Raw genomic sequence first — 25,791 nt, 5'->3', positions numbered from 1 at the left:
TTTTGGTTTTTTTACATTAAATTTTACTTGTCTACTTATTCTTTTGTTTTGGCTGCGTTAGGTCTTGATTGTGGTACACGGGCTTCTCATTGCGGTGGCTTCTCTTGTTGCAGAGCACGAGCTCTAGGCGCACGGGCTTCAGTAGTTGTGGCGCACGGGCTTAGTTGCTCTGCAGCATGTGGGAACTTCCCGGACCAGGAATCGAAACCTTGTGTGCTGCTTTGGCAGGCAGATTCTTAACCACTGCGCCACCAGGGAAGTCCTTGTCTACATATTCTTGGTTTGATACGTGTTTTCCATGGACAGATACATTCTTTTTCCTTCTACGTATTTTATCAGAGCCATCTTGCGTGTTTTCTGGAAATGGTCTGTGCCCTAATAGGCCTCTTGTAAAGAAATCAAATTTCCTGTGTTCTGCGTCTCATTTCCAGCGAGATCTGGATCATTCATGAGGCTCGTCATTTTCAGAATTTCATTATTTTCCTCAAAGGTTAACAACTCTACCATTCTTGCCAAGTTAGACCTTTTGTGTAGTAACTACTATGTGGCTTTTTTTTTTTTAACTCTAATATCTCACCTATCTGGATTATAGCTAATTCCCAGGAAGAAATAGACACTTCTAACATGATGACAAAGTGTGTGCCCAGAATTCTTGTTCTTAGACATGTCGGAGAGCCCACAAAGCCTTTATTTACGCACCGTTTATTTTTAATTTATTCAGAGTCGTAGCGAGTTTGGTCAGTGGTTTCTAAGACCGTAGCGAATAGACAGCAGCTTAGGTGTGGTGTGCCATGGAGTGGCAGTGAGAGGGGTGACTGAGGGCGATGGCCGGAGCGTGATCTCGGTGTACTCGTGGGCAGGGGGCCCTGGCTGGGAGCCCTGCAGAGGAGGGCAGATGCCTCTGAACATCTGCAGGCTCTGGAGCCACATCAGGGCACGTCCTGGGGACCCCCAGCCCCGCCCGCCACCATCAGGCTCCGGGAGGGTTATATCTAATTATGACGGTCAGTATAATACAGTCCCAAAAGGCACGCACCTGAGGATGAGCCTCTGCCGCTTCTTAGGCATGTTGTTTAACCCCTCTGGGCCTCAGGTTTCACATCTGTAAAGTAAGGATATTAGAAGTAGCCACCATCTGGGGCTCTGGAGACGATTAGCTGAGAGGGTGCAGGGCCATTGCTTGGCACAGCTCCGGGCATGGGAAGTGGTCCGTGAGTGTCAGCTCTCACGGTCCCTTCAACGATGTTGTTGTGTGGTGGTGGTGTTCAGAAAGTAAGGAAGTAAGTGATTCACTTTTAGAACTCTTTGTTCCAACCCTGCTGTGTGGCCGCCTGCCATTGGCAGCAGAACGGCTCAGAAGTTATTATCACTGCTTATGGTTTTGTGAAGGGGACTTAGGTCAACGAATGACTGTTTTATATAGGGTAGGATGTACCATATGATGGTGCAGACATCACATCTGGTGTTGGTAGTAATGGAAGAGTTCATTTGAAATTTGATGAAGACCAGGAGTCCCAAGAGGACTTCCTGGAAGAGGTGGCATTTGAGTTGTACCTTGAAGAATATGGCTGACAGCCAGCACACTAAGGGCTAATAACTACGTGCCTAACCATTCTGAGCACATTAACTGTTGACTCATTTGATCCGCACAGCAGTCTTAGGCCAGTCCTGCTGTTATCCATTCTAGTTGTAGAAACTGAGGCACAAAGAAGTGAATTTGCCCAAGTTACATTCCAGAGCCCCCCTAGATACTCACCAACCCAGTGAAGAAAAGATCCCAGAGTTAAGCCCGGGCACGTGCAAAGGCTGGCCGTGGGCATGAGAGGTGGACATGGGCATCGGTGGAGGCGGGTAGGCGTGAGTGGGGATGGAGCCCCTGAATGCAGGAGGGCAGCTTGGGAGCCACTGACGAACTTCAAAAGCCATTACCGTGAAGATCCCCAGACACACCAGAGTAGAGGCCAGCAGACCCCCATGTGCACCGGTGCTCAGCACTGAAGCGTTTCGGACTGAGCAGGTGACATCATTCAAGCTGCAATGTAGTTAAAATCAAGTTTTGATGCTTAAAAGGGCAAATCTTTATTCACATAGAAAACTACTTTCCTTAACAGGTTATTTTCCAGGGTTTCCAGGCAATTAAGATTTCCCTGTAGTTATATGAAATGTGCTGACCTTTTGTGTTCCGTTGACTAAATTTTTGTTAAACTCCCATTTGTGTGGCAGGTTGCTGTTGTCAAAATGAAGAACACTGAACGCATATATGCCATGAAAATCCTCAACAAGTGGGAGATGCTTAAAAGAGCAGAGGTAAGTGTGGAGCATTAAATAAATAAGTAAACAGGGGTTTATATGCACGAAAAGGGGTGATGAAGCCCAGCTGGGTAAGACCACATCTGGGCCTTCCTTCCTTGACGAGAGCAGGCCGCTCTTTGTCAACAGGACCTCAGCCCCCTCCCAGCGCCGTCTGCCTTGGTGTTGACTCATTACCAGGTGTCCTGCTCACAAGCTCCCCCTCAGGTGTGTCTGCAGGGGTAGTTTAAAACCTCCATGGAGGGACTTCCCTGGCGGTCCAGTGGTTAAGGCTCCACACTTCTACTGCAAGGGGCCAGGGTTCGATCCCTGGTCGGAGAACTAGAATCCTGCATGCCTGTGGCATGGCCAAAAAAAACCCAAAAAACAAAACAAAACCCTTCAGGCATTTATCTCAATTCTGCTCCCTCTGCAGAAGGAATTATTGAATTTGGAAATGTTTTGTATTCCCTCCTCGAGGGGAGTGAAGATTATAAATAAAAGTAGATGACTGCTGCATGGCAGCCTCTGACCCGCTTTTTCTTTCTTCTTCGTCCATCCCTGTGGCGGCTGTTTCGTGCCCCCGACCCCGCTCTACCCAGTCCCACGCCCAGCCCCCACTGAGACACAGGTTCTCCCTCTGGTCCTTGCCACACTCACCTCCACTGCCTCCCAGTGTCTGTACTGCCCGCCCTGTGTGTTCCTCCATTTCACATTCACCTTGGAGCCAAGGGTCCTTCCTTTCCAAGGGCACGTTGCCATCAGCCTCCTGGCTTTGTCCTTTCTGAGCTGCCCCATCACTGTCCTTTGTCCTCTGATTGGCTCAGTGCCCGCTCTGCACCCAAGCCGCTGTTCCCCTCCTCACACCGCTGCTGCCCTTTGTTTGCCCGGCTCTCTCCCCTCCAGAATCGGCCACCTCCTCCTTTCGACATTCCTTCTGTGGTTTCTGGCCTCTCTCATCCTGTCACTAAACCCTCCTTGTGATTCTAGGTGGCCCTTTCCTCTTTTGTTCTGGATTTTTACCTGCCGATGACAGTCGCCACCTTGTGCGGACAGTACACACGCCTCTCACTGAGGCCGCGTGGCTGTCCTGAGCTCAGGTTTTCCCTCCCTCGCCGGGCACTTCCGCTTCAGCATTCCTCCCCACCGCCCCCAGCGTCTCAGGTTCATCATGTTACACTGCGTGTGGCTTTTCCTCCTTCCCTGTCTACACCCGTTTCCTCTTTCCAGCTATGGCACCCAGCACAAGGTCTTACACCTGTTTATTGCTCAATAAATGCATGTTGGTTGACTGAGTCGTCACCAGTTTTGCAGCCACCAGGGCTCGAAATGTGGGTGGCCCATGACTCGGCCTCAGCCACCCCCTTCCGAGCCTCCGTCCCTCTTGGCTCCGCTGGTGTCCTCCCCGCCATCCTCACCCCTCACCTTCCTCACCTCGTGCTGCAGCCTCGGCCCTGGCAGCCCTTCTTCATGTCATCACTGGCATGTTGGCAAACACAGGAAAATCACTGAAGCAGTTCTCTTGTCGGGGGAATCGTCTACTGTTGCATGAAAGTTTGGGAAAGGAAATAAGTGTTTGGGGAAAGAAATACTAGCGGCAAATTCTATTGAAGTTTATATTTTTACAGGAGTGATTGATTTTTGAAAGGTGATAGCTGAGCCATACATGGTATGACTTGTTATGTTAACCTCTGGAGTGAAGTGTGTGTGAGGTCCTCAGGTTAGGGAGAGGTGATTCTCACCTTATCATACTAGTTAGTATTTACCCAGATGTCACCGTGAGTGAGTACATTTTAGAAAAGTAAATATTGCTTTTTAAATGTAAATCTGGTTACATACAACCTATTTAACTGGCATACTCAGCACCAAGTCCAAGGTTGTCTGCTAATCATGGTGATTATCCTAGAATGTGTACAATGGGCTGTAAGTATATGTGTGTGTGATACATACAAAAATGTAATATAGATACAGTGCTGGTTAAGGTAATTTATGTTTTTATTCACATTTCATTTAGTGGGCTTATTGTATTGTATTTTTATTTTTTTAAGTTTATTTTATTTATTTATTTTTGGCTACGTTGGGTCTTTGTTGCTGCGCGTGGGCTTTTCTCTGGTTGCATCGAGCAGGGGCTGCTCCTCGTTGTGGTGCGCGGGCTTCTCACTGCAGTGGCTTCTCTTGTTGCAGAGCCCAGGCTCTAGGCATGTGGGCTTCAGTAGTTGTGGCACATGGGCTCAGTAGTTGTGGTTCACGGGCTCTAGAGCGCAGGCGCAGAAGTTGTGGCACATGGGCTTAGTGGGATACACGGCATGTGGAATCTTCCCGGACCAGGGCTCGAACCCGTGTTCCCTGCATTGGCAGGTGGATTCTTAACCGCTGCGCCACCAGGGAAGCCCTTCGTCGGCTTATTTTAAATATTTAATTTTATAATATTGACTTCAAAAACTCATCTTTAAAAGCATGAATTCAACAAGAGTTGGCAGTAGAAAAGTCACTAGGCAATGGAAGTTCATAACTTATAGACCGGGCTGGGCTTTTAGTTCTTTATTTTTTTGGTCATAAAAAAAAAATTAGAAAGTTTATCTGCTCTTAACACTATTGAACAGTATGTACATTTCCTCTCTGTGGGTACCATACTGGCGATCCTGGTTTAAGAACGGGCTTTATGCTGAGTGTTGTTAGGTAGACACTTGAGGATGTGGATCAGAACCTGGTGGAAACAGTGTTCCAGACACTGGGGCTTCCGGGCTGGCCCCGGCCCCAGGACTCAGGTTTTCTTTCTGCTGCCCCTTCCCCAGGCCTGTGGTCTGGGGGCCATGGTAGTTTCAGAACCACTTGTCTCTGCACATCTGGACGTTGTTAAGTTCTCTCGTCTGCTTCAGTTAGGAGAATAGGACACATCTACCTCAGTCCCGTTTTCAAAAGAAAAAACTCTTTTTAAAAGTTTAGAAAAGAGGGCTTGCCTGGTGGCGCAGTGGTCGAGAGTCCGCCTGCCGATGCAGGGGACACGGGTTCGTGCCCCGGTCCGGGAAGATCCCACATGCCGCGGAGCGGCTGGGCCCGTGAGCCATGGCCGCTGAGCCTGCGCATCCGGAGTCTGTGCTCTGCAAAAGGAGAGGCCACAACAGTGAGAGGCCGGCGTACCGCAAAAAAAAAAAAAAAAAAAAAGTTTAGAAAAGAAAAACTTGTAGAAAAACAAGTTCTAAAGGTCACCAGGAGACTCTGAGAGAACAGGTGGAGAGCTTGCTGCCGTGCTGTGTGTGCAAACCCTCCCTTAGGGGTGCTGTCATTTTCCTTAAGCTTTGCAAGTTGGAAATACAAGGAGGAGTTAAAATCTTCTGTGGTCAAGAAAGAGGACATCTTATTATAATTATGCCAAAGACCTAGTTCCTTTTAAATACAGATTCTACCTGTGTATTAAAGCTCTTAAAAAAAAATCAACAACCCACAGCAGCCTAAAAGACGGCCTTCTGCCCGCGTGCTGCAGGCCATGGGTCTTCATAGGAGAGTCCTGTTAGCATCATGTGCATCAGTGTACTGTAAATAAATCACATTTCTTGAGAATAACCGACCCAGGTCTGTAACTCAGATCAGTAAGCAGGTTTGTGCCCTGTCCGGCCAGCCGTGTGGCTCCTGAACTGTAGTCCTGCGATGGGGGTGGGGTGGAGGGGATGGGACATGAGGGGCAGCCACACCACAGGCTACCCCGAGAAGTCGGCGACACTGGAATGGGGGGCAGCTCAGAAGCTGTAGCTGAAACGCACGCGTGAGCTGGGGTGAACCTGGCGTGCTGGCCCTGGAAGCGGCGTGTGTGGGAGGGTGGGTGCAAGCCCCAGGTGGGGAGGTGAGTTCTCAGCGGCCCTTGGTACACCGGGGTGAGGGTCGGGCTGCAGGAGCAGGAGAGAGCAGAGGTTCAGCTGGTGCCAGGAGCCCCACTGGGAGGCGGCGGTGCGCCTGCGTCCCTGCGTCCCAGAAGGCCGGGGACACTGTCTCCAGAGCCTCTGTCTGCTTGGGACTGTGCTCTGCAGGGCACTTTCCCGATGGACACAGACTGACTTTCTCCCCAATTCTTTGCAGACGGCTTGTTTCCGGGAAGAACGCGATGTGCTGGTGAATGGGGACTGTCAGTGGATCACCACTCTGCACTATGCCTTTCAGGATGAAAATTACCTGGTAGGTGTGGGTCACCAAGAACTTAAGGACTCTATCAAATGGCATCTCACTGAAGTGTTTCGATTCCTTTGTGCTGCCACTAAAAAATGAGTGAGACACCGGAACTGTCGTTGCCTAAATGTATATTTGACAGATAAAACTGAGGGTTTGTTTTCATGTAATCATCAGGTGGACTTTTTTCCTCTAATCACTAGATAAGGTGCTTATTTTATTCTTGGTTTATTATAAACTGGGGGTTTAAAACATTTTCTATCTTGAATTACTAAAAGAATAAGAAATTGCTGTGGGGATTTAAAATGTTTGACCCTTTAACCGAGTGGGTGTTTCTGCCACGTTTCCCTGACGGCCAGGTCGGGTGGCACGTGCTGGTTTGCAGCCCTCCCCGCTGGAGCCGCTGACACAGGTTTTGGGGTGACTCTTGGTCCCCTTGTTCTTGTCACCTGTTTGTTCTGATTGGAGCTGGGGCTCACTTGCAGTGTAGGCTAATCAGCTTTGTGATTCACGTGCGTGGGTAGAATTGCGCTCGGACGCCTAGTAGAACAGATGCAAGACAACCAGTTTGGAGTGAAAGGGACACCAGACTTTTGGCTCAGGGCCTGCGTGACTCCACGACTGCTTTGTTAGGACTTTTAACTCTGAGAATGACTTTCCAGGTTTGCCTAAACCTAAAAATGTCCGCACCGTGGAGCTCTGGGTAGACGGGGCCTGGGCAGACCTCAGGGAAGCCGGTCTCAGCCCAGCTCCTCTGGCCGGGGCACAGCTGGCATGTTTCCCCAGCAGTGGCCGCACGGGGCCTCGAAGGCAGGGGCCTCGGCTGTGTTCTCGAGAACAACTGACTTGTAAGTTCACTCGCAGTAGTGGGCTGCATTTGCTTACAAGTGGAGTCATGGAGGATTTCTTTTATTTATCTTAAAATAATCTCTTGCAGACATCAGAGAACTCCCTTGGATACAGTAGTCTAGGATTAGGTGAAATAGTTCGTTATAGTCTTTATTTAGATTGAAAACACATGTGTTTGATGGAAGGGGCAGCTGGGGTTTATTGAGCACAACCTGTGGGTTATCCCGGTCACTCTTCCCAGTGGCCAAGTGAGTCAGGCATTCATGATTTTCCACCATTTTATGAATGGGGTCTGGGGCAAGGAGGGAGGAAGTCATTTGTCCAAGCTTATCACACAGGTACAGGGATTGTGCCAGGCCCAGCCCGGGCCCCTCTGGCAGGAGGTGGTGCGCGGTGCCCTCCCTCTGGCTGAGAAAAGAGTCCTCCTGCTTGGGGCCATCTTTCCATAACCCGTTGCTTCTGGGACCAGTGTCCCTGCGTTGAGTGGACTGTCTCCAGTTCACTTCCTATTTTGATAAGAACTGAATGAAATCTCTAAGGAGTGCTAGTCTGGGTCTGCACAGAAGGAAGACAGCTTTTTCTGTTTCAGATAGTTTCCCTGCAGTCGGCGTAGCGTGTTGCCAGCTTATTCTGAGTCAGAGCAGCCGGTAAGGAATTCCGGTGATGGAGCGTCTTCTTGAGTTTGGGAGCTCCCCAGTCAGACGTACGGTGAAGACCGCGGAGAGGAGGATGGCAGGGGCCCTGGCCCTTCCTAGTTCGTGAACACGGGGCTGCAAGACCGGGTTTGGCTCCTGCCTCTGCCACCCACGAGTGGCGTTTTTAGGGGCGGTCACTGCCCTGCGGGGAGGAGGTGAGGAGGAATGAGACGGGAAGTGAGCGGCCTGAGTGCCGCTGGGGCTCAGGGTGCAGCAGGGTGAGGGGTCTTCCGTGACACGGAGCCCGCCCCACAGAGCCCGCTTGTGTTAGAGTTGCTACTGTGGGTATCTAGACTGGGCGTTTCGTAAAAATTAAACTTGTTTCACCAGTAACTAAAAGGGTGTTGCCTTATCGACTCAAGTCAGGATTCTGTGTTATGTGACAGGGGACATAATTGGTAGCGTTCTCTTATTCCAAATATACGTTTCTACTTGCCTGCCCTATCAGCCTTTGCAGGTTACTCTTCTTGTAAACTTGTTTTCCAGGAGCCCATTAATCGTATTTGGCACCGCTGTGATACACTTTTGTTTTTCTTTTCAGATTTCTAGGTGGACAGGGAAACCGCTGAGCTCCGCTAGATGCGGCGCTTGCCCCACTCCCACTGTTTTCTTTTGGGGCACCCGATTCTCCTTCACCCGTGTGTCCGTCCACAGGTGCTGTGGTCTGCTCCCCCGGATTACCTGTGCTCTGCCCAGCTGTCGTTCTGCCCACCCTCCCCAGCGCTGTCACCCTTGCCTCCTGCTGGGCCCCTCTCTGGTCCTGCTCTCGTCCCTCCCCCTCGAGTCTGCCCTGCACAGGGCAGCCAGAGGAAGCTATAATCGTGGAGCAGGATGCAGCTTCTCGTGGTTCTCAGAGTGGAGCCCGACGTCCCTGCCGTGGCCCGCGGGGCCTGGCCTCAGCCTGTCTGCACTCGCCACGCTCTGCCCCAGTTGCCGGTTCCCGTGTCTCCAGGGGCCACGTTCCTGCTCCTCTCAGTCCCTTTGTCTGGAAGGCGACCCTGGCCCAGCCGGCTTCCTTCTGCCCTTCAGACCCCCGGGCTGGGTCCTCACGGTGTCCGTGTGCAGGAGCCGCCAGTCGTGCCCTCCCACGCCTACAGTTGGGTTTTCTTCCTGGTCCCATCACTCTGAATTCCTGTGTTCACCTCCCCCCACGTGATGTCAGCCCCGTGGAGGAGGGACCCGTCGCCTAGCGGGTGCCGACAAGTTTGTTACTGAGAGAGTGAGCGAGCAGACGTCCTTTGAGAGTCGTCTGTGTGACCGGAGTTGTGCCAGGCGTGGGAGCGACAGGACTCCCGCCCGTAGAAGCCGCTCTTGGGTGGAAGGGATGGGTGACAGTGCCAGGAGGCCAGGGTGGGAGGCCCAACTGAGGCTGCCGTTGGGCAGGAGGGGGCAGGGAGATCAGGGAGGCTTCTCAGCGGAGGGGTCGAGTGAGGTGAGTCTTGAAAGCCGAGTTCTGAGGCAGGATGGGAGGGCTGTTGTGAACAGGGATCTGCAGGGAAGGCTTCCTCCTTAGACAGGCCCGGCCACGGGCTGATGGCTGCCCTCTCCCAGGAGACACTATGCCTCATTTAAGACCAAGGACCTGGAGTCCAGTTGCCTGGGTTCACATCCTAGCTCTGCTGCTTGCTAGCTGGGTGACTTAGGCTGCGTCATCAAGCCTCCTTTCCTTACCTGTAAACCACGGTCATGACAGTAGCTGTGGCCAGGGCAGTTTTGAGGATTAACAGTGATGGTGGCTGTAAGTCGTAGAACCTGAAGGCACAGCACATTATAGTTACACCACGAACGGTAGCTCTTAGTACTAGGGTCTCCATAATACTAAAGGATTGTCTCTCTGGCTGAGTCATCGGGGAGTGGGATTTCCTCTCTCTGTTCATTGGTTAAAAGTTAACTGCTCAGACCAGGGCATCCATCTCTTAAAAGCATCAAAGGGGGCGGTTCCTGGGGGGAACAGCTTCTCCAGCGGTCTCTGCTCGGCAGCCCCAGCAGTAGGGGTGCTGGCTGCCGCCCTGACTCTGGCTATGCCAGTCTCTCTCTGCCTGGTGGGATGACCCCATCAGGTCTCCACAGCCCCTGGGGCTCCTCCACCGTAGCCTTCAGGGTGCAGCCAGAGGGGCTGTCTTCCAGTGGAAGACTGTCTTCCGGTGGAAGGCTGCCCAGCACTGCTGGCCCCGGGCCCGTGAGCGCTGAGCGAAGGGATGGCCCAGTGCTCTTGGTGGAGCACACCCAGCGCCTCGGCCTTTGCCCTCTTGGGGCTCTGGTTTCCACTCCAGCAGTGCATTGCATTCTCTGACCCTTCCGTGGGGATGCACCCATAGGAACTTACCTTTCAGTTTGTTCATGAAACTGTTTTTCTAATAAGAGCCGCTGGTTTTGTGATTTTAGGTAATTCACCTCCCTTCTCTGGTCCTGTGTCCTCTTCGTGTGGCAGGAGAAACTGGAGAAATAGTTTTAAACCGCACAAAACTTGATGGAGTATTATTTGTGCTTCCACTTTGGGCCATTAGCTTTTAGAGCACTTCCTGGAGTGTCGAACCTTTCAGTCATTTTTTCCACTGATTAAATATATGTACGTGTATATATGTATTTTCCCCATCTAGGCAGTTATTATCTTAGCATTTGCTTTGAAGAAGATGGTCTGTCATAATCAAGGATGTTTGTCATCTCCACATATTTTTTTTCCTAAAGGAGTTGGCGTCTTCTACCTATGTTGGTTCCTGTGTGCCTCTTGACATGATTTATAAAGTCCTTCCAATTTTGGAGGGGGAGGATTTCTCACAAAGAAAAAGAAAAAGTTCCTGTCCAGGAAGTTTCCATTCTAGCATATCTTCAGAAGAAGATCATCTGTTTTTCATAATCAAGGATGTTTGTTATTTCCACATTTTTTTTTTGAGAAGTTGGCATCTTCTGCCTGTGCCAGTTTGTGGTCTAGACAAAGAGTATCCAAGTGTTGGGATGTCCTGCCCCCACGTCCCCACACGCCTGGTCCCTCTGTGGACCGATCGCAGACTCTTAACCACCCATGGCCCTGGGGGAGTCGGGTCCCCCACAGAGTTGGAATCAGGCAGGTCATCAACTGCTGGAATCACTCAAATGAGGTGTGGCCATTCCCGAGGTTCCCGGGCAGAGAAGGCGGGTCAGGTGCAGGTGACACAGCTTTACTGATGGCAGTGACAGCTCAGCTCACCAGAGAATGCAGCACGGGCCCTGAGAACAGGTTATATAGTGTGTGCTGAGCCAGCAGAGACACCCGTCAGACCATAGCCCAAGATGCCCTTTCTCAAACATTGAATATCCTCCCTGCACATATAGGAACACCAGCCCTTCGGGGAGCAGACACTTGGGGAGACAGAGGCTCAGCTGCCTATCCATGGGCTGGGGTCTCTAGGGAGACACTGTGAATCTGCATCTGTTCTTTCCTCTCCTGCCTTTACTGTAGGTGAAATTTCCATATACGTTTATTTTCCTTCTGAATTTTGTATGTCATTAGTCTCTCACTGTATCCGTGAATCAACACAAAACTATTTTAATTTTCATTTCTTTATAATGTATGTTATGGGACTTCATTCTGTTATTTTCTTCAGACATTTTGAAAATATTATTATTTTGTTTATTCTTCTTTAACCTAATTAAAAAATGGGCGGAAGGGACTTCCCTGGTGGCGCAGTGGTTAGGAATCCACCTGCCAGTGCAGGGGACACCGGTTTGATCCCTGGTCCGGGAAGATCCCACATGCTGCGGAGCAACTAAGCCCGTGCGCCACGACTGCTGAGCCTGTGCTCTAGAGTCCGCGTGCCACGACTACTGAGCCCCTGTGCTGCAACTACTGAAGCCTGCACGCCTAGAGCCCGTGCTCTGCAGCAAGAGAAGCCACCGCAATGAGAAGCCCACACACCGCAACTAAGAAAGCCCGCATGCAGCAATGAAGACCCAACACAGCCAAAATAAATAAATTTTTTTAAAAAAGGGCGGAAGAACTGATAGACATTTTTCCGAAGAGGAAATGCGGCTGGCCAACAGGCACGTGAAAAGACGCACAACATCGCTAATCATCAGGGAAATGCAAATCAAAGCCACAGTGAGATATCACCTCACACCTGTCAGAATGGCTGTCATCCAAAAGAACACAAATAACGAAACATTGGCAAGGGTGTGGAGAAAAGGGAGCCCTCCTACACTGTCGGTGAGAAGGTAAATAGGTGCAGCCACTGTGGAGAACAGTGTGGCATTTTCTCAAAAAACTAAATATAGAATTACTATATGATCCAGCAATTCCACTCCTGGGTATATATCCAAAAAACCCCACCAAAAACACTAATTTGAAAAGATATATGCACCCCAATGTTCATAGCAGCATTTTTTTTTTGTTTTTTTACAATTGCCAGCCTAGGCGTCCATCAACAGATGAATGGATAAAGAAGATGTATATATGTATATAACATATATGTAATGGAATACTACTCAGCCATAAAAAAGAATGAAATTTTGCCATTTGTAGCAACATGGGTGGATGGGAGGGTATTATGCTAAGTGAAATAAGTCAGAGAAAGACAAATATTGTGTGATATCACTTATATGTGGAATCTAAAAAATACAACATACTAGTAAATATAACAGAAAAGAAGCAGACTCACAGATACATAGAACAAACTAATTGTTACCATTGGGGAGAGGGAAGGGAGAGGGGCAGTATAGGGGTAGGGAATTGAAAAGGGGGTTTCTATGGGATTGTATGAGAACATGTGTGTGAAACTTGAAAATTGTAAAGCATTATAGAATTTAAAGAGTGTTTCATTCAATAAAAATGAAGGGGATTGGGGTAAAATATTTCTGAAGAATATGAAAAAATGATTTGTACAAATCAAAAATAATAACACTGCTAGTTTACATAGGAAGATTGAACGATATCAAGAAATCAGCAGTCCTTTCAGGGGCTTCCCTGGTGGCCCAGTGGTTAAGACTCTGCGCCTCTATTGCAGAGGGTGCAGGTTCAATCACTGGTTGGGGAGCTAAGATCCTGTATGCCGCCCGGTGTGGCAAAAAAACCCCACAACAATATCTTGTATATCATTCAGCCATAAAAAGGAATGAAATTTGGTCATTTGTAGAGACATGGATGGACCTAGAGACTGTCATACAGAGTGAAGTAAGTCAGAAAGAGAAGAACAAATATATTAACACATACGTGTGGAATCTAGAAAAATGGTACAGATGAACCGGTTTGCAAGGCAGAAATAGAGACAGGTGTCCCCTTATATGGACACCAAGGGGGGAGAGTGGGGGGGTGGGTGGTGGGATGAATTGGGAGGTTGGGATTGACATACATACACTAATATGTATAAAGTAGATAACTAATAAGAACCTGCTGTATAAAAATAAATAAAATCCAAAAAAAAAAAAAGAGAGACCAGTGGTCCTTTCATCAGTTTGTAAATGGAATGTGACTTCTGTATTGATAACATCTGGTTGTGTTGTACAGGTAGAAATCTTATTGACAAGAAGCATAAGTATTTACTGAGATCGCTTCTCAACTGCAGCAGCATCATGGCCCATCAGGGTCCTTGTTCTGGGGGGAGGTCCTGGATGACAGGAACTGCAGGAAGCCCTCCACCCGGACTTGAGGAGTCCAGAGCTCCTGCAGTGGAAGCTGACCTTTGGTTGTTAGGTTTCGTAGTGGCTGAATGTCGTCTTCTCTGCCCTTCTCTTCCCAACTGTAGTACTTAGTCATGGATTATTACGTGGGTGGTGATTTACTGACCCTGCTCAGTAAATTTGAGGACAAGCTTCCAGAAGATATGGCAAGATTCTACATTGGTGAAATGGTGTTGGCTATCGATTCCATCCATCAGCTTCATTACGTGCACAGGTAATCACCTTGTTATATATTTTATGGAAATCACCTTTAATGTGTCGGGATATTCCTTTCAGAGTCCCCTGAGTCGTGGACCCCAGTCCCAGGCTGTGCAGGGAAGTCGTGCAGTTAGCGGGTCCTCCCTTTGACTGCCATGGTGCAGGATGCCTTACCAGGTCGCTGCTTTACACCCCAGCACCTGGCTCCCAGGAGACCCCAGCTTTACGTGACTGTTGTGACGCTCTAATTGCTGTCAGCTGAAGTCACCTTGTCTTTTGATATTTACCTGCCATTGGCTCATGTTCTCCCCTGCCCAGCCCCCAGAGCTCATGCCTCAATCACCCATAAAACACTCAGGAAAGGGGGCTTGGGTTGAGGAGAGGGGCTCACATCACAGCATCGTAAAGGACTTGAATTGAGTGAGTGTAACTGCTCTTGCATGTCAGGCGGGGGCGGGGGGCCCCCTCCTGCCCTCCCCACCCCTCCCCCGCCAGGACAGCGGCCTTAGTGCCTCAGCCAGCCTGTGCCTCTGTGTCAGTCTCATTCTACCATTTAAGACAGTGCTTTAATCCTGTGGGGTTTGGGTGGGGTTTTGTTGGTTTTGTTCTGTTTTACTTATTTTATTTTTATGAAAGTATTTCACGGCAGTAGTTTTAAAAAGTCAAATAGTTGTACAGGGCTTAAAACAAAACGTGAGTCTCCAGCCATCCCCCACCCTGCTGCCCCTTGCCATAGGCAACGATGGACAGTTTTTACTTGTTTCTTCTGTTTACTTCCATATTTCTAAATAACGGGCTTCATTGCTGTTTCACTTTGTGTGGGGGGTGGGGAGGTCTTAGACCACGTCTATCGATATGGAGATTTGACTCTTTGACACAAGTAAGTACATTCGTCTCTCATCCCTGTCTCCCACACAAACTCTCAAACTTCCCTGTCCCATCTGGCCCCAGTTAGTAAAATACAGTTGGCCCTTGAACAACATGGGTTTGAACTACACGGGTCCGCTTGTACTCAGATTTCTTTCACTAAATACATAATACAGTCCTACACGGTCTGTGGGTGCAGACCCACGGCTATGGAGGGCCGACTGAAGTTATACTCAGATTTTCGACTGCGCAGAGGTTGGCACCCCAGCCCTGGTGGTGTTCAGGGGTCAAATGTAATAACTTTTGGTTAGATCAGTGTGTGGCGTTTATAATATACTGTGTAAATATTACAGATGAGCCTTGTGGTATAAATAGTTACACTTCCTATATAAAGTTTTGTTTCCTCTGGAGTTAATAATTGCACTGTTTTTTCTTTGGCTACTTCTCTGTGTAGCTGCCACTAACTATCCCCAAATATCGTGACCAAATTGTAAAGCTCTGTACGTTCAGACACACCAGCAGTCCTCGATCTACCTTCCCGGATCCATCCCTCTGTCTTTCCCACGCCTTCCTGCTCTGGTGGCTCTCATCGTGAGGTTTCTTTTTGAGTGGAGAGGTTCTCCTGCCGTCTCCCTGGGGTGGGCTCCCTTGTTTTCTGAGTCGTGCGTCTTTCTGTTTCTTGGTTTATTCTTCTGATTTGGTGGCACATATCCTCCAGCAGTTTCTGGAAAAGGAGGTGTGTGAAATAAATTTTTTGAGAGGAGCATCTTAATTCCATTCACATACATGACTGATAGATGATCCCGTGTGGAATTCAGTGTTGCCGTCGAGAGGTTTGCAGCTGTCATGAGTCCCCTGACCTTGCACTGTGGTCGGGCTGAGCCTCTGAGCCTGTCAGGGATTTTCCTAAGCAGACGCAGCTCCTGCTCTGAGGGTAGCAATGGCTACCAGTGTCAAAGTAACAGCCCTTCAAGTCCTGCCAAGAGTGTGACCTCATTGCCCTGCGGGGGGCGGGGGGGGCAGGTTGCCTGGGACCACACGCTCCTGCCCAGGGCGCTGTGCATAGGTCCCCGTGTCATGGGCGAGCCCAGGGAGCTGCCCCCCATAGCGGTTGCTGCTTTTAGGGCCATGAGGTTTGGGACAGGGCATTTCCTCTTTTTCCTGTTTTCTTTAATGTCGTTACGCCTGCTTTTATAACAGTTATTGTTGTTGTTTTCAACATTAGATTTTATACTCTTCTTGAGAGAACTTTGCCTAATTCACAACAGAGAGATGAATGTCTTTGTATTTGTCACAGAGCTCCAGGGAAATTAATTTGACTGTCTTTTGAATAGTTTATTCTTTCCTGTTTTTCCCTAATTAGGAAGCTTTCTCCTCATTTTCTTAATTGGTTGTGTAGAAGTTTTGCTCTATCTTTTAATCTCTGGGCATGGTAGGAAACATTAAAATAATTCAAGAACTTTTTTTCCCTTAAAGTCAACTCCATATTCAGACTAAGTGCTTGAATGACCTAGTGAAAACAGTAAGCTTTGCGTTTTTGCTAGACAGTTCACAAAGTTAGGTAATACAGGAAGTCAGTCCTACCCAGTCTCAGGGGGATGTAAGTTGAGGCTGCATTTGGCGGGGCCAGAAGTAAATGAGTTTCATCAGCACAAGAGTGTTCTCACTGGTGGATTTGAGGAGCGTGGTTCAGACCGTAGCTTGGGACCCTTTCCCGTGGGAGGATGTGGGCCTTGGCGACTTCAGGCAGTGCCCGCCGCCCCGCCGGCCGGGCTTCTGCGTGCGGAACGGCTGCTCCCTGGCTCTGGACCCCTGCGAGGCTCACTGTGCCAGAAGCAGTGGGGAGCTCGGACCTGGGAGCCCACCCCCCCGGTGGGTGCCGCCGCTTCCTGAGAGGTCAGACCCAGATGCCAGCAGAGGCAGAGACGGAGAGCAACAGGCTCACGAAGGATCGCAGCTGGGAAATCACATCCCCAGAGAGAACAGAATACGTACAGCTTACGATCGAAATAAGAACAGGTACACTTTTAAGAGAAGGAATATTCAGAGAACAAGAAAGGCCTTAGAGGGCTTCCCTGGTGGCGCAGTGGTTGAGTCTGCCTGCCGATGCAGGGGACACGGGTTCGTGCCCCGGTCCAGGAAGATCCCACATGCCGCGGAGCGGCTGGGCCCGTGAGCCATGGCCGCTGAGCCTGCGCGTCCGGAGCCTGTGCTCCGCAACGGGAGAGGCCACAACAGTGAGAGGCCCGCATAATGCAAAAAAAAAAAAAAAAAGAAAGGCCTTAGAAAAGGAAAACTAGAAAGCCGAGTAGAAGAGGCGTGGAGTAGGAGTAGAGGACCTGGATGAAGACAGAGGCAGCCCGGGGCCTCCAGGAGCCAGGCTGGCGCGGAGGCCCGTCCATGGAGGCACAGGGACCAGCCCTGCGCCACCTCCACTGAGCCTGCGGGTTGGTTTTGCAGTAGGAAGCCCCATGGGCGCACTGTGTGTCGCTCAGAAATGGGACAGCAGTGGGCGGGAGGGCCTCCCTTCTCAGCGCATCACGGGCAGAACAGGAAAGGAAAATCAGACTGCAGTCTGTCCAGGGCTGTAATCCCACCCACCTGGCCCCGCCCCGGCCAATTCCACCGTTTTAACCAGAGTCACAACAGCCAACAGAGAAAAGGCCCTTTCGGGGGACTGGAGCTGCTTCTCAGCTGTGCCCCTGACTCTACTGGAAAAGCGGCCACTGCTGGGTTTGGAGGGAGAATGGGCTGGGTTAGTCCCAAGCAGGGTGGTGGCCCATGGGGACAGTCCGCTCATGGATTGGCTGCTCTCTCAGTTGGTGCTGTGGGGACCACCTGCCCAGCTCAGAAGCACTGCTGGTAGGAGCTCTGGGTTAGTCCTTGCCCTCGGCCTCCCTGGTGTTTTGCTGAGAGGGCCTCTCTTTGTAACCTCCCTGCATGCAAATGGGCAATTCAGGTTTTTTTTTAAATAACATTTATTGATGTTATTATATTTTAAATAGAGAATCATGCTGCCCAGATAAACCAACACCATTGGAAAAAAAAGGTGCACGCATATGGTTAGCAGCTGAACACCTCTGGAGGGTATAAAGGGAGAAGGGCAACCTTTGTGAAGACCCTCCCCACCCGTCTTCTTAGACTCAAGTAGTGATTCACTGCTGCATAGTTAGGACTTTTTCCCCTTTGTATCTAAAAGCAATCTGTGGGGAGGCACTTTAAGATCATGCATACATCCTCTTCAGAGTGTCCCCCTACATTTAGTATCTGTTGATGATTTTTGCCTGGTCCAGCCTTTACTGTGATGGTTGCAAAATGACGATTTCCAAACTCCAGGATCCACTCCACGTTGAAGCGCCTCCCTTCTCTCCCATTTGTCTATTTATTATCAGTGTGGGTACCTGGATCCTTTGTCACCCCAACGGTTTATAATTTGTCATTGTCTGAATTCTTTTTATGCTTATATTGTCCTGTATTTGGCCAGTGGAAGCCCCTTCTACCTGACTCCCATGTTTCTGACATGCCCTCATCGTTTTTGAGAACTGCCTTAGTTTCTGGCTCATCTCGTACCTTCTCTGAGGAACCCTGGTGCCTTTAGTGGGGGATGGTTTTAAAGACCATATCTGGGTGCTGGGTGTGCTCAGAGTTACAGGGTGTCTGTTTTAGGCCCCTCAGTGGACAGAGTAAAGTGCATGTCTGTACACGTCTGCATTTATACATACAGACCCATGTCTAATTTGGGAATTACGAGTTACCCTTCTGGCTTTCTCCTGGTCCATTTCCGTCTCCTCCTCTGGCTCCCGGCAGCACCAGCACGTCCAGTCATTTGCCCAGCCCTGCCATGTATCTGAAGTAGCTTCAGAATTGCTCTGCTTTTTTTATTACTATAGTTTATAAATTTATTTATTTATTATTTTTGGCTGCGTTGGGTCTTTGTTGCTGCACGCAGGCCTTTCTCTAGTTGCGGCGAGCGGGGGCTACTCTTCGTTGCGGTGTGCGGGCTTCTCATTGCAGTGGCTTCTCTTGTTGCAGAGCATGGGCTCTAGGCGCACGGGCTTCAGTAGTTGTGGCTTGCAGGCTCTAGAGCACAGGCTCAGTAGTTGTGGCACACGGGCTTAGTTGCTCTGCGGCATGTGGGATCTTCCTGGACCAGGGCTCAAACCCGTGCCCCCTGCATTGGCAGGCGGATTCTTAACCACTGCACCACCAGGGAAGTCCTGAGCTACCAGGGACCCTCGCTCTGCTTTTATCCTACTAAAAACAAACCTAACCCTAGCCCTAACCCCACCTCCCAACTGCAAGTGTCAGGTTCTCTGCCGTAAGTTACTTAGGTTTGGGGTTTTTTTCCTACCCCATTTCCCTTCAGTGCTGTTGTGTTACTGGTTTGAAATACAATTGGGTTCACTGGTTTCATCAGCTTTCCATTTCAGGTGCCCCTTCCCATCTTTGTTGATTTCGTTTCATTTTTTAAGCATGTAGAACACAAGCATGCTTCGATAATACCAAAACTAAGCAAGGTTATACTCAGAACTGTCACTTCCTTCCTTATCGCATCCACCTCATTCCCTGCCCCTTCTAAGTAACCAGTTCCTTGTTTTCCGTTTATCGTGTGTGTGTGTGTGTGTGTGTGTGTGTGTGTGTGTGTGTATGCATGCAAGATGAGCAGACATGTTTCCTTATTTCTCCTTTCCTTAAACAGAAGGTAGCATGGTTAAATACGCACTTAACGCATCTTGTTGTTTTCACTTAACGTATCCTAGAAATCATTCTGTATCAGCTCATAGAGCTCTTCATTCTCTTTTACGTTTGCACAGCACGCCACATGTATCGGTACCATAGTTAATTCTCTTGTGGGTGGACATTTAGGTTGTTTCTAGTATTTTGCGATTATAAATAATGCAGTAATGAATGACCTTGTACCTACATCTTTTTGTACTGTCGGTGTGTCTTTAGGGTGAATTCCTAGAAGTGGGATCACTGGATCGACAGAGAAATAAAATACATATTAGATATATACTAACATTTTTTTTAACTTTATCAGATGTTGCCAGTTTCCATCCGTAGAGATATACCTTTTTGTGTTCCTACCAGCAATGTATGAAAGTGCCTGTTTCGTTGCAGCCTTGGCAACATAGTATATTTTTATGTTTTTGCCATCTGATGGATTAGAGATGGTTATACAGTTGGGTTTTTTTGTTTTTGTTTTTTGTCTTTCTTGCGGAGTTGAATTTCATTTTTATATCTTTCTGTGTGAGTTATTTATTTCATGTCATTTGCCCATTTTTCTGATTTCTAGCTTTTTCCCTTCAGTTGCTAAACATTTGCCCTTTATCTGTAATATATGTTGCAAATATTTTTTCCCAGTTTGCCATTTGCTTTTTGATTTTGCTTATTGTAGTCTTTTGCCATGTAGATTTTTTAATGTATTAAATTTATTGGTCTTTTATTACATTGGGATTTTGAGTCATAGTTAGAAGTACTTTTTTTTAAAACCCCAGAGAAAAAGAAAACCCATGTTTTCTTCTAATAGTTTTATTTTTAACGTATGGATCTCTTATCCATTTGGAGTTTATTCTTGTATAAATAATGGATCTGGGCTTCCCTGGTGGCGCAGTGGTTGAGAGTCCGCCTGCCGATGCAGGGGACACGGGTTCGTGCCCTGGTCCGGGAAGATCCCACATGCTGCAGAGCGGCTGGGCCCGTGAGCCATGGCTGCTGAGCCTGTGCGTCTGGAGCCTGTGCTCCGCAACGGGAGAGGCCACAACAGTGAGAGGCCCGCGTACCGCAAAAAAAAAAGAATGAATCTGATTTTATCTTTAACTAAAAGGCTCTTCAGTTGTCCCAGCATGAAACTTATTTGTGTCTGCCCACTGATTTGAGATAACATCTTTATTATATACTCAGTTTCTTTATGAATTTGGTCTGTTTCTGGACATTCTATTCTGTTCCATTGTCGTCTTTCTCTCTGTGCTCTGGGACCACACTGCTTTAATCATGGAGGCTTGAAATCACGTACGGCCAAGTCCCCCCATCATACCTCTTTCTCTTCAGTGTTTTTCTAGCTATTCTTGCATGTTGGTTGTTCCATATCAACTTGTCTGGCTCCAAAAAACAGGACATTTTATTTATTTATTTTTAAATTTGATGGGCCCTTTAGTCTGTAGATTCAGGTCTTTTTTACTTCTGGAAAGTTCTCTTGGAGTATAGTTTCAAATGTTAGTTATGTTTTATTGTTTTGATTTCTTTAGGGACTCCTGTTATGTATATGTTGTGCCTTCTTTGCTTGTCTTCCATTTCAGTCTCCAGCTGCTTTCTCTCTGACCCTTTTTAATTCTTTGTCTCATTTTTATTCTTCCAGACCTTTTCCTCCATTTCTTCAATGCCTTTCATTAGATTTTTATTTAAATTGATTCCCCTTTGGCATCTTATAATTTAGTCCTTATTTCTATTAAGATTTTGTCTTTTTCTTCTATTTCTTTCCTGGGTTAAATCAACTCTCTTTTCACTTCTCCCTATGTTTGTCTAGTTCTGTTTGTAGGTTTTTTTTGTTTCCTTTTTGTTTTGCCACACTGCAGGGCATGTGGGATCTTAGTTCCCTGACCAGGGATTGAACCCACGCCCCCTGCAGTGGAAGCACGGAGTCTTAACCACTGAACCACCAGGGAAGTCCCCTGTTCTTAGTTTTTATTTTTCTGACTCACTGAGGGATTATATTGTTTTGTTTTTCATATTCTTGGGTGTTTATTTCAGGAGATTTATTTCTGTTTGGAGTGCTAGAAGGGGTTTTTTTGCTTTGTTTCTCTTTTGGGGTAAGAATTGTCATCATCTTTTGCTCACATTTCTTTGTGAGACTCGTCTGTTGTGTTGGGAGTAGTTGGTGCTCCTGTGTGATTTCATTGAGATGTAGCATTCTGTCACGTGAGGACAGCCCGCTGCTTTACCTGTCTCCTGCAGGTGGACGTTAGGTGGATCTCACTTTGTGGCTATTATAAGTTGTGCTGCTGGAAACATCCTTGTACTCTTCTTGGTGAACGTCTTCCTCTGCTTTTAAAGTTTCTGTTCCTTTTCGTGCTTATGTGGCTTTTCCAGTTGCATAAGCTTATTCTGCCAGGAAGGAGGGCTAGTTCCTTAAAGTCCACCCTGCCGTCCCCCCATCCCTGCCCGGTGTTGGCAAGTGCACAGAAGAACCGTCAGTAAGACCACGGGTTTAGTGGGACAGTTTACTTTCCTGCTGCTGTGTAACTGGGCAGACTGCTCCACTCTGGAGCTTCCCTGTTGTTGTCTCTAAAATACAGTTTTGGCGTACGTGGTGCTTTGTTGGTCTGTAGCTGTTTTGCCCCAGTTGCTCAGGCGTCTCTTCTCAGTGGTAACGGCCACGTTGACTCGCTTCACACTCTGTCCCTCTACCTCTTTTTGTATCTCCTCCTGTTTCTTTGTAGCACTTGCCCCGTGGATTATACTCAGGGATGCCAAGACCATGTGCACATCTGTGCATTTGCATGTTCATTTCCTGACACCCCAGCTGGTGTGAGGCTTCGTGAAGGCAGGGCAGCGCCGTCTTGGTACTGTCGTAGGCCCGGGCTCAAGAGCAGCGCCTGGCACGAGGCAGGTGCTCTGGAAGCATTGGTTCGCAGGCTGGGTGGGTGGGTGGGAACAGTAACGGTGTCTCAGCGTGGTAATGGGGGATTAACTGCTGTGCAGGAGTGAGCGCTGGTGGTGACTGCTGCTGCCACGCCCGACTGCATCATCACGGGGATGTTTTCTTGGATTGTTACAGCTGTCATGACTGATGCTAGCGTTTCCCCCGCTGATCCGCTACCAGTTAAGGGCTTTGACCTACCTGATGTGTTGCATGGAAATGGTTAATTTATGTATTTATTTTACTAACAGAGATATTAAACCTGACAATGTCCTTTTGGATGTGAATGGTCATATCCGCCTGGCTGACTTTGGATCGTGTTTGAAGATGAATGATGATGGAACTGTAGGTATTTTTGTTGGAGATTTTCCATTTGGTTTTGGGGTTTGCTTGCAATTAGACGGGGCTTATTTACATTTTCAGTTTGAGATACAATTAAGAAACCAAGTTTATTAATGTAAATTAAGACGAATGCACTTAGGAGACACTTGAAATTTTCTATTTAGTTTAAAACATCTTTGTTTTTTATGTTTACAAAAGTAATACGTATGCCTTCTAAAAGGGGGGTTGTCAGGTTTCCTCAGATCCCTAGGAAGCTAAAAGTGTGCCAGCACGGCAGTGAAAGAGAGGCAGCCCTTGGGTCCTTGCTTAAAATGCCTGCCAGGTGGACAGACCTTAACTGGGTGATGGTGCATTCTCGTTTCCGTCTGGGGCGGGACTTCCTGTCAGCCAGGGGTGTTGCAGATGTAGAAATGGGGGCCTTGATACCCCTGTTCCAAGGGCCAACGGACACTCCCTGCACAGCAGGAGGACCTCCCCGGAGGGGCCGTCACCAGGAGGCTGGGCTTGGGCCTCAGCTGGACCAGCACGCTGGCTGAGTGGCCTCAGGTGGGGCTGCTGCACCTCACTCAGCTGCTTCCAGCCAGCGGCTTCCAGTGCGTTAGGGAGTCGTCTACGTTCTCCCTTGCGGCCCTTGTCACAGTTTCAGTGTGAGGTGTTTGGGAGACTTTTCTTTAGAATCTACACATATCATAAAGTCTAATGCAACTACTTCTCCAGAGGAGAGCAGACCCTCGCCCCCCTTCTTACTGTGAGTTTTCAAGCAGCAGTAAAAGAACCTGTAAAACTGGCATCACTTGACAGTGTTTTCAAATGAGCGAAGCGATTTCCTCACTTTCTCTCCACAAAGCCAATCTCTTATTTCTGGAAGTCTTGACCACGCGTTGATTGATATATTGGTGCTGTCCCCGAAGCCAGTCTTGTAACGACGGGAGCAGTGGCCTTGGTCTGAGCCGGAGCGTTGGTCACCTCTCTTACCTGCATGGCACTCCCGTCCTGGTGGCACTCACCCTGCGATAGCTCCCGACGGCTGTTGCCCTGCTGCCCGGTCAGAGCTCCTGAGGACTCCCCGCTGAGTCATTCAGATGGCTCTGGGGCTGGCACCCAGGGAGAGCCTGGTCTTTGTGCAGACGGGCCTTCTGGATTGTTGTCTCCATGTCCTGCCTGACCCTCAGGCCTGTGCACTCCACGTGCTCTGAGGCCGGTCTGTGACCTCTCAGCCTGCGCAGCACCCTTGCCTTCTCCGGGATGGTTGCCACCTCACCAGTTGTAGCCCTCCATAGAGGTGTCGCTACGTTCAGGTCCATTCCCAGTGCCCCATGTAGGGAGTGTCCAGGCACCCAGCTGATCCCTGGACCTACTTCCAGACGTTCCTGTTTGGGGGCCAGAGGGTAGGGTGTGGTGAGCAGCCTGGACTTCCCCTGGGAGCATGTTAGAAATGCAGCGTCTTAGAATCTCTGTCTCACAGGTATATGGTGTCCCTGCATGAAGGTCTGAGAAGGGTTGGGCTGATGCACATGGTCCTTGGACCACACTTTGAGCCGCAGTGGAGAATGTGTGTCTTCAGTGCCATGTGGAGGCTTGGTGGGCCTTTGGGCGTTGAAAGACCCAGCCTGCAAGAGTCCCGTGCATTCCGGACACTGCCTCTGTTTAGTGCTGTAGCAACACTTATTGCATTGAATTTTGAATTCTTAGGTTTTTAAATCATGATCAGGTGCCAGTTTTATTCCATGATGATTTCATCATCTGCTGTCCCTGTTTTAGAGAAAATAATTAGGAATTTGAAAGTAGAGATGCCCTAGGGTTTCCCTTCAACACCAACCGCCCTCTCCCCTAAGGTGCAGTCCTCTGTGGCCGTGGGCACCCCTGACTACATCTCCCCAGAGATCCTGCAGGCGATGGAGGACGGCATGGGCAAGTACGGCCCCGAGTGCGACTGGTGGTCTCTAGGTGTCTGCATGTACGAGATGCTTTATGGAGAAACACCGTTTTATGCAGAATCCCTTGTGGAGACCTATGGAAAGATCATGAACCATGAAGTAAGCTGTCACATTTCCACACCCTGTTTGTTCTAGTCCCGAGGCGCAGGCCCCAAGGCAAGGGAGGCAGCCTGAGGGGGAGTCACTGGGGAAGAGGGACGGGGTGGAGTAGGCTGGGCAGCCAGACGGGAGTCTGCACAGGCTGCTGACACAGAAGGCTGGGTGGGAGGGGAGGTTCCAAGGATGCTTCTGTTTCCTGGCGGAGGGTGACGGGTTCATCAGGCCAGGATCGCTGCAGGAGAAGTGGGCTTCGGTAGGAAAACGCAGGTACCCGCGGTGCCGTGTGGGGTGGGAATTGCCAGAGAGGGTGGCCCACTGACCACCTGTGCGTCTGGATCCACCAGATGCCAGCTCAGACTCTCAAACCTGTTTGCCCAGAAGTCAGTTGTCATGAACAGATCACACATCTCAACATAGTAGCGTTCTTAGTCCTTTCTTGATCCTATTTCTTTTCCTCTTATTTTTCCCCTTTCCTTTTCCCAGCTGTTCATTTCTCACTTCAACGTTGCTTTCTTCTGTTTCCTTCGTTTTTCTGTTTATTATTTCTTCTTCCATCTAATGTTTTTGTCATCTGTATTTTTTCTTCATACTCCTTATCAAATGTCTTTCTAATGCCAGTTTCATCCTTTCTGCCTGTTTGCTTACAGCATTATTTTTTTCCCCACCTGCTCTGTCATTCACACACCCCAGCAAGGTTCCCACTTGTCTGCCATCTGTCCTGCAGCCGTGTCTCCCTTTATTTGCTCAAATAGGGAGCAGATTAACACTAAAGTGGTAAAGGGTCTTCTGTTTAAATCAAAGCAAGTTATACTGTTTTTTAAAAAAACACTTTTCCCAAAGTAGAAATAATTTTTTATTTATAAATTAATATATACTTACTATAAAAACTTCAGACATGCAAAAGTGCATGCAGAAAATAGATGGTGAAGAACACCCCGTATACTTCTCAGCGAGACCTGCTGTTTCCAAGCGCCTGCCGCCTGTGGGGCCTGGCCTAGTGGTCTCTTCGTTCTTTTATTCAGTCTCCACTGTAGCCCGGGACAGCAGGGGCGGCTCAGTGCTC

At 48.7% G+C, this 25,791-nt stretch overlaps 1 protein-coding gene across 3 annotated transcripts in view; it reads left to right on the top strand.

The window, feature by feature from the left end:
- The window catches only part of CDC42BPB (CDC42 binding protein kinase beta), a 114,434-nt gene that overhangs the window by 48,380 nt on the left and 40,263 nt on the right, over nt 1-25,791 (top strand). For all 3 annotated transcript variants that reach the window (XR_004045001.2, XM_030883296.2, XM_060295314.1), the window contains exons 3-7: nt 2,224-2,307; nt 6,364-6,459; nt 13,712-13,860; nt 22,602-22,695; nt 24,528-24,728. Coding sequence is in view for 2 of the 3 variants with exons in the window: in XM_030883296.2 (XP_030739156.1) it covers nt 2,224-2,307; nt 6,364-6,459; nt 13,712-13,860; nt 22,602-22,695; nt 24,528-24,728 (624 nt within the window). In the remaining variant the exon portion in view is untranslated. The remainder of the gene's footprint in view (nt 1-2,223; nt 2,308-6,363; nt 6,460-13,711; nt 13,861-22,601; nt 22,696-24,527; nt 24,729-25,791) is intronic.

The sequence above is a fragment of the Globicephala melas genome, chromosome 2, assembly GCF_963455315.2.
Source record: "Globicephala melas chromosome 2, mGloMel1.2, whole genome shotgun sequence".
In the NCBI taxonomy this organism is placed as follows: Eukaryota; Metazoa; Chordata; class Mammalia; order Artiodactyla; family Delphinidae; genus Globicephala; species Globicephala melas.
Note: the sequence above shows the minus strand (reverse complement) of the source record. Positions and strands in the feature narration are given on the sequence as shown.